This window comes from Antechinus flavipes, chromosome 4 (assembly GCF_016432865.1).
Source record: "Antechinus flavipes isolate AdamAnt ecotype Samford, QLD, Australia chromosome 4, AdamAnt_v2, whole genome shotgun sequence".
In the NCBI taxonomy this organism is placed as follows: domain Eukaryota; kingdom Metazoa; phylum Chordata; class Mammalia; order Dasyuromorphia; family Dasyuridae; genus Antechinus; species Antechinus flavipes.
Window position 1 is genome coordinate 323,776,243 of NC_067401.1, and position 12,869 is coordinate 323,789,111.

General features: G+C 39.1%; 1 protein-coding gene across 1 annotated transcript in view; it reads right to left on the bottom strand.

Moving 5' to 3' along the window:
• Window positions 1–6,043, bottom strand: part of NHSL1 (NHS like 1) — a 250,760-nt gene extending 244,717 nt beyond the window's left edge. Inside the window, exon 1 of the mRNA XM_051997842.1 lies at window positions 5,539–6,043. Coding sequence (XP_051853802.1) covers window positions 5,539–5,947 — 409 coding nt within the window. The 5' untranslated portion in view covers window positions 5,948–6,043. The remainder of the gene's footprint in view (window positions 1–5,538) is intronic.
• Window positions 6,044–12,869: the final 6,826 nt, after the last annotated feature.

Genomic DNA, 12,869 nt, shown 5'->3' on the forward strand with positions numbered 1-12,869 from the left:
AAAAAAAAAAAGAAAAGAAAAAAATGTGGTTTCAGGCTTGCTTTTAACCCATACTAGCTACTCTCTAAAACTTTAAGTCCAGAGCAAATGCTGATTCTTTTTGCTAAAAAGAAGTTCCTTAACTGGACTCCACTATACCAGTGAAATTTTGCGTAGGATATATAGACAATGCATATGGATATACACATTCTATGTGTTCACTACTTATATTTTTCATACTAGAAAAAGCCAAACACTATCTAAACAGTAACCCCCAGTAGTTTGGCGAATCCTATCTTTTGTTGGAATGAAAGAACTATATTCCTATGGGTATTTGGCCCTTCCTGCAAATTTTTTCCAGATCTAAGATATGGTCAATTCAAAACAAAGTTAAATATTCTGAAAAACTATGGAGATTATGTACACATAAATGTACATATTATGAAAAACAAAATAAATTTTGCCAATCTATTTTGAAAACTTCCTAGAGATTGAAGGGGAAACATGATGTCACATTAGGTAAGTATCTGTCTGCTTCTTTTCATGAAACAATATTAAAAAGAGGTAATAATCTTTCACTTTTTTGGTCTTCTTTATTAATATAGTGTATAAGGAATAGCTTTACAAAGTCAGTAATGTACTTTAAAACCCATTAAGTTGCATACACAATCTTTAACAATTATACTGTCTCAGGTTAAAAGCTTAATTATCTTTTAGATGAAGGATATGCTAGCAGTGCTTTTTCTCCCTAGGCTTCCTTTCATCACCCATCTAGCTGGATAGAACCTTTATTTTGTCCCACAAGTAGCCAAGTTTGTTCCTAATCTCTGCAGAGTAGACATCATAGCACAGGATTTAGAGTTGGAAGGAACCTTAGAGACCATTTAGGCTAAGTTCCTCATTTTTAGACGTGATAAAATTGAAGTATTTTCATTCAGACCTCTTTTTACTTGTCACTACTTCTAATAAGGCTTAATTTTGTTGATAAAGCTAAAGAGGTTTTTGGCTGAAGTTGAAGAGAATGCACAGAACAGCAGATTAAAAATTCAATGATGAATTCAAAATTCAATAGAATGATGAAAAAGATTTACCTTGTTACCCATCTAGCCTAACATCTTCATTTTACAGATGAGAAAACTCAGATTAAGAGAATGCATCTGAGGTGAAACAAATAGCAAGGTCAGGATTTGAACAGATTTTCTACCTTCAGAGCTGGTACTTTTTTCACTATAAAATACTGCCTCCTAATTGTTTTTGTCTTAAGTCATTTTATCTGGCTGATATTTGGGGAAACATATTATTAACTCTTTAAGAATTTCTGTAGTTACAATTCTTGACACAACATTAACAACACCAAAAATAACAGATTTCCCCATTCCCAACAACTAGGCATAAATTAAGCGCTTACTATGTATCAGGCATTCAAAAGCCAGAAAGTTAGTCCTGTGACAACTTAAGATATCTAAGCATGTTACAAACCTTAAGAGTGTTAAATAAGTGCTAGCTTTTATTATCTATTAAGATACTACAATCTCCATCAATGAATATATACATCAATTAAATGAAGGCTCTTTGAAGTATAGTACCAAAAAACGATAGTTTTCTAATTATAGAGTTCTAAGAAATGCCTACTAGAATGAAAATCAGTATTCCAATATGCAGAATATGATTTAAACTCCCACAAGGTAGAGTCATGTCAACAATTAAAGTATCCCAGTTTTGTATTAAAAGAAATACTGATGGGCTTCCTTTCCTCTTTTTTGGTAGTTGTCAAAAAGGGCTCATTTGTTTTTGCTGTTGTTCAGTAGTGTCCGACTTTTCATGACCTCATTTGGGGTTTTCTTGGCAAAGATAATGAAGTGGTTTACCATTTCCTTCTCCAGCTCATTTTACAGATGAGAAAACTTAGGCAAAAAGGGTAAAGTGATGTTCCCAGGGTCACACATAGGTAATAAGTAGCTGAGGCCAGATTTCAACTCAGAGTCTTCCTGCCATTCTAACCACTGCACCACTTAGCTCCAGTTTATATACTGTTCAGGCTTTTTGCTATCTACTTGCTTTTGGCTAATAAGTTCTCTAGAAGCTGGGGTGAGATGATTGAAATTCAAATAAATGTTGTTACTTCTTAGAAGTTCTTTTTAATCTCAGAGAAACTTGAGAAGATTTGAATGAACTGATGCAGAGTAAAGTCAGCAAAATTAGTAGAACAATTTATTCTACAACATCAACCTTATGAAAACAGACAAATTTGAAAGACTTAAGAATTTTTATAAATACTGAAACTGATCACGAATCCAGAGGACTGATGATAAAGAATGCTATTTCTCTCCTGACAGTAGTGATGAGTTAATATAAAGAATGAGATGCAATAGCCAATATGGCAATCTGTTTTGCTTAACTGAGCTTAATTGCTACAATAATTTTGCTTCTTTATTCTTCAGAGAGAATAGAAGGGAGAAAAAATGCTTAATAACTGAATTTTTTTAACTTTTCTTTAAAGGTTTATCTAATAAAAAAGAAGTAATTAAGAGTTAACTGTGGGTTTTTGTTTTTTTTTACTTTTGGGAGATTTTATTTTTATTCTCCCTGTATCACTATACAAATAAATGGTATTATTTAAAATCTTTCCAAAAGAAAGTAATACTTACACAAGAAAAGACTAAAGAAAATGTGATATTGGCATAAAAAAGATAAAAAATGTGAATTCTTCTATGGTAACAGAGACAACTATTACTCTACTTTGAGTTTGCTTCTCTGTCTGGTTTCAACTCCATGGAATAAAATGTCCCTTCTATATTGACATCACCTACCTTAGCCTCCTCTCTCTGATTTGGAGGGATGGAGGATGAAATACCAGACTACTTCCACAGAATTCTTTTATAGAGGACAGAAATTGCAGTTCAGATCTCTACTTTGCATCTACACCTCTGGTTGATTTCAATTTTGTCCAATAAGATGCTCCCAGGTGTCCCCATCACCTCCCTTCTCTAGGTTTTTCAGCCTCCTTTTGTGTGTTGTCTTGCCCATTACATTGAGAATTCCTAAAGGGTATGGACATAAAGGTAAAGGGATTGTATCCACAGTAGTTTGCACAGTGCCTAACTCATAGGAGGTGCTTAATAAATGTTGTTGAATTCAATTCAATTAAAATGTCTGTCTGTATGTATACAGACGCATATCTATACATTCACCTAAACGTGCATTTAAAGAATTTAACAAATGCTGACTGAGTGCAGTTAATTCGCAAAGGCTGACACCTTTTTAACAGGTTAAGGAGGCAAACATTATAAATTATTTAACAAATTAATATGTATTTCTGGGCTAAAAGTCAACCACAAAACCTATAATAAAATATAAAGTATCAGGTGAGATCAAAAGATCACCAAGACAAAAATTCATAGCAGGGAAGAACAAATAAGCAAATTAACTAAATGTACTTCTGTTTTCAGGATTTAAATTATTTTGTTTAAATTCTTGCTTGATCAGGATAATTTCATGATCCAGGATTTCTGGTATGAAATAACTTCTGAAATTTAAAAATATTTGTGGAAGCTGAATAATTTTAATTTACTCTATTTTAAATACAATCTTTTTACTCGTTTTGGGAATTCAAATATAAAAAGAAAGCTATCACGTGAATTTGTTCCTTCCCCTTTTCTAAAATCATTATTTTGGCAATAAAAGCATGGGTGCAAAGGGGCAAAGAAAAGGAGACACATCTGAGCATATAATTAAACTAGCAAAAGATTCTACTATCTAGAAATGTTCTTTGATACCAAAAATAGGCTTTTGTGATTTAACTCATCTAATAATATACCAAATGTGTAAATTCCAATTGATAAACACATCGCCCTAGAAAAGGGCAAGCAAAAAACAGTGTTAAATGTAATAATGAAAGAAGATCCTGCATCCACATTCATGAGCACTTTTTTACTCTTAAAGAACTTCCTCAAACTTATACTAAAGGGTAAGAAAGAGATTTAGCACAAGTTTTTCCTCCAAAATAAAGAATTATTCATAACATATATCATCATATTGATCAAAGGTTTTCCAGCTGTATTTGACAATTACCTTACATTATTACAAACAGGGAAAATGATGCACCATAGAAACCTATCTCACGGATACTATACTATTTATGTGTGAAAATTCCAAGTGTAATTAGTTAGCTTTTGTATTTCAGTGCAATTTTTTAAAGTTCGGTATTTAATTATCTTCAAATAATATTCAAAAGAAAAAGGATGTTAAAACAAATTTGGAACCAATCTTGGTTCTAGAGATAGCAGTAGAGAAAAGACCTTGCATTCTTAATTTTCTATATAAATTCATTCTAATAGAAATAGTATTTTACATAGGCTCTTTGAGGTTCCCCTCTAAAAGACGCGACACTGGTTCTAAGAGCAAGCGTAATATACAGAAAAGACTTCTTTCTTCCCTTCTCTTCTAGGCTATCAGTCTACCCACCGAAGATACTTCTGGTTATACTAGGATTATGGCAAAGTCCAAAATGGAAAAAAGAAACACACACACACCCCACTGAAAGTTTCATAGCCCTGAGCCAGCAGGAAATTCCAATTGCTTCATGCGAAAGAGTCCATTGAACTGCTGAAATGAAATGTGATGTTTAGAGAGATCACCATGTCATGATACAAACTTGATTTTCAGGGCTGAAAAGAGGTCAGGGAGGGAACATGAATGAGATTTCAGGAGGTGAGTTCAATGTCAGGGACTTATGAATTACAAAAGAATTGGTAGGTCCTGGATTTACAATCTATAATACTTGTAACTAAGCAATGTTGGGGTTTTAAAGTTTAACACCAAGTGTAAAAAAAAAAAAAAAAAAACAGTAAATGCACTTTGATTTACGAGTAAGGGAGTGTGGTATACTTCTAAAGGACAAAGTGGGGGGGGGGGGTGAGAGGGGAAGAGGAATATTTACAAACAATTTGAAATGCCCAGAGATTTTCCAAATGAATTTTCTTGATGTCCAAGGAACAAAACAATCAGAGAAGCCACTTCCAAGAAGTTCTTCTGGAAATACATCCCACCCTCTCTTCTTCTTCTACCTGGCCAGGCAGGTTTCCGTGCGCCCTTCCTTTGAGCCCTTCCTTAGACCTGATTCAACTCCTCGCTGTTTACGATGCTCCAAGTGTCTACCTGCCTCAATCTCCCACGCAGACAGACGAGAGGAATGGGGCAATGAGGAAGAAGACCCGATTCCCACACGCAGTTCACCCACATGCACTTACACCAAAACAAAACAAAGCAAAACAAAAGTTCAAATGCAAACACGATTTTTCCGTAAGTGCTAATCGGAGAAGATAAGGGAATCACATGAGGCGAACACCTGTCTGCCAACTGTCTCCCAGTTTTTACCACTGCTTACTGGAAATCCTTACTCCTCTCCAGCAGTTCAAATCTGAGCTTCCAAAGCGGAACCTCTGTCGGACACCGCCAGGGGGCAGGAGGGAGCAGGACTCAGCTCGGACTCCACTTTCCTAACCAAGCTTTCCCCACCCCCTCCCCCAAACTGAGCAGAGAGCACCAGAAGAAACTTACGGATTAATACTTTGCGGTGGTCCAGCCTCCCGGCCGCGGTTTGTAAAGCGTCTAGCCTGCTGTGAAGACGGGCAGCCCGGCGACCCAGAGCAACCGCCTGTCCCTCTATCTCGGCGAAGATGTCCCCCGCGCAACGGGAGAGGTCGGAGAGCTGCCAGAGCAGGAAAACCAGGGAGTGAGCGCTGACTTGCTCCAGAGAAGTGAAAAGCAGCCCCCCGGCCACAACCCCGTCGCCTTCGGCCGTCGCGGGTCCTCCTGCAGCGCCAGTCAACAACTGCGGCGCCCGCCCCGACTCCCCCGGCCCGGGGTTGCTTCCGCATCTTCCGGAGACCCCGACCGCCTCGTCTCCGGCAGACTCGTCCAGCCGGCACATCTTCACGGGCTCCACAGTCCTCTTGTGAAAAGGCATGGTTTGTGCGAGGTTTCCTCTCTCCGCCCTCGTCCTGCGTCGGTCTGGCTGGCTGGCTGGCTGCTGCCCGCCTGCCGGTCCGAGTAGGGGGTGCGATCAAAAGCCCTTCGGCGGTCCTTCTTCCACAGTCTTCATCCAACACAAAGAAAAATCCTGGACAGCGGGGTGGAGGGGGAAGGAAAAAGGGCTCTGGCTCCTGTCCGGGCTGAAGGGAGGGAGGGAGGGAAGGAAGGAAGGAAGGAGCGAGGGGAGGGGGATGTTGAAGGGGCGGTGAGGGGCTCGCCCTGCCTGGGCTCAGCCGGTGTCTGTAGCGGAGGGAGTCCGGGGGAACTCGGGGCAGAGGTTCATGTGGGTCCGAGCAGCCGCTTCCCAGGAGATCCCGGGAAATGGGAGGCGGCGTTCCCAGCCGGAGGAGGGGGCATTCCCCGGCTCGTCAGTCCCGGGAGAGAAAGTTGGAAGGGAGAGAGGGAGATGTCGGGGAGGAGGAGCCGCGGGAGGTTAGGCGAGGCGCTCAGCGGGGAGCCTCAGCAGAGTCCCGCTGAAGTTTGCAAGGAGGCAGGAAAGAGCCGGAGTCGCCTTCCCTCCCTCCCGATTGGAGAGGGAGGAGGAAGCAGGGGGAAGTGCCGCCGACACCACGGCCGCTGAGAGGGGGCGGAAAAAAGGCAAAAGAAAGAAAGGGGAGGAGAAAAGGGCCCAGCGTAACAACCACCTGCGGCTCCCACTGCCGCCGCCGCACCCAGTACTGCGCCAGCCCGCCGGGGAAAAGGTAGCTAGCTCCCGGTTAGCTTTCTCTCCCCACTCCCCACCTTAACACGATTTCCACATACACACACCCACTTTCACCTTTCTCGGGGTACCATGGCCGTGGCTTTAAAGGTAGTTTTTTTTCCTTCCGCCCCCTTCGTTTTTTTAGATCCCTTTACTGTCTTGGTCTCACCCTTTACCTCCTAGTCCCCCCCCTCCCGTTGGATGGGCTGACTCGGTAAAGGGGTGGAGCGGGGCAGTTTGCTGTGGGGGAGGGATCCCTGTGAGCTCCCAGGACAGCTTGGGCTCACCCGCTCCTCACCTGCATACTCCAAGAACCTCCCGATGCTGAGTCAGTAGCCTGGCACCTTGCAGCGCCTTGCCTCTGGGGGAACCCCTATTAGTTAAGTCTCCTCGTGTTCTTTCTTGTTCATCCTATTTTTCATTGTTTTGCATGGATTCCTCTGGATATTCCTAGGGAGTTGAGGAAGAATATTTTAAAACAAAACTAACCACCAAAAGTAACTTGACAGCCCCCCTTCCCCACGGGATTAGACAACCTCGGACTCCGGCTCCCACTTGAAGGGAAACCCAAAGAATTTTCTTTTTCAGGAGGCTGTCGGTAGCTACCATCTTTGAATGAATGAAATCGAGCCAACCCTCGCTCCCCGTGGTCCAAGTTGCTGTGGCTCACAGGAGACTTTTGGCTGAAATGTGTGAAATCGGGATTTTTCCAGGCATCTGAATTTTCGGCTTAAAAAAAAAGTTACAAAAGGCTTCAAAAGAACTTATGATTATTAGACATGATTTGCAGAGCCTTGTAAAGGTTTTAGCTTTGTACTGATGAGAATGTGGTCATGGGGCGCTATGTAGTCATCTTCATCCCACTAACTCAAACCTTCTGGCCAGAAGTATTTGAGGGGGCTGAGTCCAATATCCTGGAGCCGAAATCCCACTGGCCTCATCGTTATGTTTGCTCAGAAAAGGAATCTTACTTCTTTGGTTTCCGCCCCACAAATGACCCTCATTACACTGCCTTTATTTTGTAGTTTGAGAATCAATCTCTCATAGTTGTGCTGAATGTGCTGAAGCTCCTTCCTTTCCACTGGGAATTAAACCTGGTTGATGGACTCAATGATACAGTTAGGGATTACCAGTCTAAGACTATCTACTGAGAAGAATTACACCTTCTTTAGTACACATTTTCAGATGTCAGCTTGATACAGTGAGAAAAGCACTAACCTGGAATCAAGAGGCCTCCCCTCTCTCCAATCTGGGTTCTGACAACTTTTCTAGTAACTACAGACAAGTCACTTCATTTATCTGAAGCTGTTTCCCCATTTATAAAGTGAGAATAATAATATTTGCACTATCTCTCAAGCTGTTAAGAGGAAAGCTTTTTAATGTGCCTTTTAAAGTGATATCACTGAGAGTAGCATTCTGTAATAATCCCTGCTCTAACCATAGGGGGAAAATGAAATAATATGTGAAAATACTTTGAATATTGTAAAACATATAAATAAGGGATTAGTGTTTAGTTATAAAGATTGAAAAATGCTGTTAAACTAAGCACAATATGTACAAATATTATTCATCAGGCTTACTTCCTATGTCAGCATTCAAAATAACAATGTAAAACAGGCAAAGGACAGCCTTTATTTTACCCCACAGGAAATTCAGAAAACATACAAAATATTCTCAGAAACCCATAAACATAGTTAAAACTCTTGTCTCTCTGGTAAATTCCACCTTTCCCCAGGGAAGGCAGGTCTCCAGATTCAAAACATGACCCTATGGGTTGGGCTCCCCTTGGAAGGGAAATTAACTTGGGAGTTTACTAGAGAAACAACCCCTACACATTTATTCTAAGAAGTCTCACTCTCAGTCCAGAAATGTATCTGTGTATATGTGTGCTTTCAGCTTTATGGTACTGAAATGAAATGGACCTAAAGTCTCAGAAAAAGCAATCTCCTTCTAGGTGAATGTGTCTAAATAATTCATAAGTAATAATGAACAATAGTAAGGCAGCTAGAGAGTTCAGTGGATAGAACATTGAGCCTGGTTTGGCCTCCAACATTCTCCAGCTGTATGACTTTGCAAGTCACTTAATCTCTGTTTAATCCCTGAAGAAAACCTCATGGACAGCATTGGCATATAAAGTCACAAAGAGTCAGACATAACTGGACAATAACAATAATGGGAGACAAAGTCAAAGTCTTTTACTTCCCCATCAGTGCCTCCAGATTGAAGACTGTGCAAATCCTCTTCTCAGAAAGTCCACTTTTTCTCTAAAAGCCTATATTCGAAAGGCTGGCTCTATCCAGAAACCGCTTTCTCTCTCTAGAAAGCTGGATGCTTTTTTTATTATTATTATTATAGCTTTTTATTTACAAGATATATGCATGGGTAATTTTTCAGCATTGACAATTGCAAAACCTTTTGTTCCAATTTTTCCTCCCCCAGATGGCAGGTTGACCTATACATGTTAAATATGTTAAAATATATGTTAAATACAGTATATGTATACATGTCCATACATTATTTTGCTGTACAAAAAGAATTGGACTTTGAAACAGTGTACAATTAACCTGTGAAGGAAATAAAAAATTCAGGGATTGGGAATTCTATGTAGTGGTTCATACTCATTTCCTAGAGTTCTATAGCTGGGTGTAGCTGGTTCAATTCATTACTGTTCTATTGGAACTGATTTGGTTCATCTCATTGTTGAAGAGGGCCATGTCCATCAGAATTGGTCATCATATGATATTGTTGTTGGAGTATATTTCACTCAGCCTGTTCATTTCACTCAGCATCAGTTCACGTAAGTCTCTCCAGGCCTTTCTGAAATCATCCTGCTGGTCATTTCTTACAGAACAATAATATTTCATAATATTCATATACCACAATTTATTCAACCATTCTCCAATTGATGGGCATCTAGTCAGTTTCCAGTTTCTGGCCACTATAAAGAGGGCTGCCATAAACATTCTTGCAGGTCCCTTTCCCTTCTTTAAGTTCTCTTTGGGGTATAAGCCCAGTAGTAACACTGCTGGATCAAAGGGTATGCACAGTTTGATAACTTTTTGAGCAAAGTTCCAAATCACTCTCCAGAATGGCTGGATGTATTCACAATTCCACTAACAATGTATCAATGTCCCAGTTTTCCCACTTCCTCTTTAACATTCCGCATTATCTTTCCCTGTCATTCTAGCCAATCTGACAGGTGTGTAGTGGTATCTCAGAGTTGTCTTAATTTGCATTTCTCTGATTAATAATGACTTGGAGCATCTTTTCATAAGGCTAGAAATTATTTCAACTTCTTTATCTGAGAATTGTCTGTTCATTGGATGCTTTTTTGTTGAAGAGGCTGAGGCCCCAGAGTTCTATCATTTAGCCATGAATTTCTTCTTTATTGCTATATTACTCAAATTGAAAAGTTGTTGCTGCATCTCTATGATTTAAACAAAGAAGGACAGCAACCTAACTATGACTGAAACCAAGCAGTAAGAGGTCCAAGAATGCTTCTCCTGGGCCATATAGGTGAAAGTGGATGCTAATACAATATGCCTCTAACCCAAGAGAGTTAACCAGATCGGAAGTAGAGAAATTATGTAGATGCCCATATTTCCCTTCCCCTTCTCCCATCTTAGTATACAAGTTCACTCTTAGTTCTGCATTTCCAAAAATCTCAGAAAAGGAAATGGGCAGGAGGGAAGAAATATAGAGAACTCTTCCTCTTTTCTATAAGCCCAAAATAAAAGGGTAGTTGTGACCAATAACTAAACAAGTTGATCATTTCTTCATCATCAAATCAAATCAAATCAAAGATTTTCAACTTCCACCCCTCAGATTGGCTAAAATGGCAGAAAAAGATAATGATGAATGTTGGAAGGGATGTGGGGAAACTGGAACACTAATGCATTGTCGGTGGAATTGTGAATGGAGCCAACCATTCTGGAGAGCAATTTGGAACTATGCCCAAAGGGTTATCAAACTGTGCATATTTGATGGAGCTGTCTTTCTACTGGGCCTTTATCCCAAAGAGATCTTAAAGGAGGGAAAGGGATCCATATGTGTAAAATGTTTGTGGCAGCCCTTTTTGTAGTGGCTACAAATGGAAATTGAGTGGATGCCCATCAGTTGGAGAAGGGCTGAATAAGTTATGGCATATTAATGTTATGGAATATTATTGTTCTATAATAAATGATCAGCTGGATGATTTCAGAGAAGCCTAGAGAGACTTACAGGAACTGATGCTAAATGAAATGAGCAGAACCAAGGGATCATTGTACACAGCAATAGCAAGATTATATGATGATCAATTCTGATGGACGTGGTTCTTTACAACAATGAAATAATTCAGCTCAATTCCAATGATCTTGTAATGATGAGAGCTATCTACATTGAGAGAGAAGATTGTGGGAACTGAGTGTGGATCACAACATAGTATTTTTGCTTCTTTTATTGTTTGCTTGAATTTTATTATTATTATTATGGCTTTTTATTTATAAAACATATGTATGGGTAATTTTTCAACATTGACCCTTGCAAAATCTTTTGTTCCCCTCCTTTCCCCCACCCCCTCCCCTAGATGGCAGGTGATCTAATACATGTTCTCTCTCTGGGTGTAGATAACTCTCTTCATTACTGAACATTTGGAACTGGTTTGAATCGTCCCGTTGTTGAAGAGAGCCACGTCTATCAGAATTGATTTTCATATAGTCTTGTTGTTATTGTGTATAATGATATCCTGGTTCTGCTCATTTCACTTATCCTTCAGATAAGTCTCTCCAGGTCTCTCTGAAATCATCCTGTTGGTCATTTCTTACAGAACATTATTTTGAATTTTATTTTCTTTCTCATTTTTCTTCCTTTTTGATCAGATTTTTCTTGTGCAGCAAGATAATTGTATAAATATGTATGTCTATATTCAATTTACATATATTTTTACCATGTTTAACATATATTGGATTACTTGCCATCTAGTGGGGCAGGGGATTGGAACACAAGGTTTTACAAGGGCAAATGTTGAAAAATTATCCCTTAAAGGCCTCATTTCCAAAATATATAGAGAACTGACTCTTATTTATAAGAAATCAAGCCATTCTCCAATTGATAAATGGTCAAAGTATATGAACAGACAATTTTCAGATAATGAAATTGAAACTATTTCCACTCATATGAAAGTGTTTCAAATCACTATTGATCAGAGAAATGCAAATTAAGACAACTCTGAGATACCACTACATACCTGTGAGATTGGCTAAATGACAGGAAAAAATAATGATGAATGTTGGAGGGGATGTGGGAAAAGTGGAACACTGATGCATTGTTGGTGGAGTTGTGAACGAATCCAACCATTCTGGAGAGCAATCTGGAATTATGCCCAAAAAGTTATCAAATTGTGCATACCCTTTGATCTAGCAATGCTAATAGTGGGCTTATATCCCAAAGAAATACTAAAGAAGGGAAAGGGACCTGTATGTGCCAAAATGTTTGTGGCAGCCCTTTTTGTAGTGGCTAGAAACTGGAAAATGAATGGATGCCTATCAGTTGGAGAATGGTTTGGTAAATTGAGTATATAAATGTTATGGAATATGATTGTTGTATAAGAAATAACCAGATGGATGAATACAGAGAGGCTTGGAGAGACTTACATGAACTAATGCTGAGTGAAATGAGCAGAACCAGGAGATCATTATACACTTCAACAATACTGTATGAGGATGTATTCTGATGGAAGTAGATTTCTTCGACAAAGAGAAGATCTAATTTAGTTCCAGTTGATCAATGATGGATAGAACCAGCTACACCCAGAGAAGGAACACTGGGAAATGAGTGTAAACTGTTTGCATTTTTTGTTTTTCTTCCCAGGTTATTTTTACCTTCTGAATCCAATTCTTCCTGTGCAACAAGAGAACTGTTCAGTTCTGCACACATATATTGTATCTAGGATATACTAGAACATATTTAACATGTATAAGACTTCTTGTCTTATCCTTGTAATTATCCTGTATATGTACTGTCAATAAAACATAATTATTTTTAAGAAAAGAAAAATTATCCTTGCATGTTTTGAAAATAAAAGCTTCAATAAAAAACAATAATAAAAAAATTTTTAAAAGGATTTTAAATCTCTCTTCTAAAGGAGATAGGAATGGCTTTACAAATGCTATTT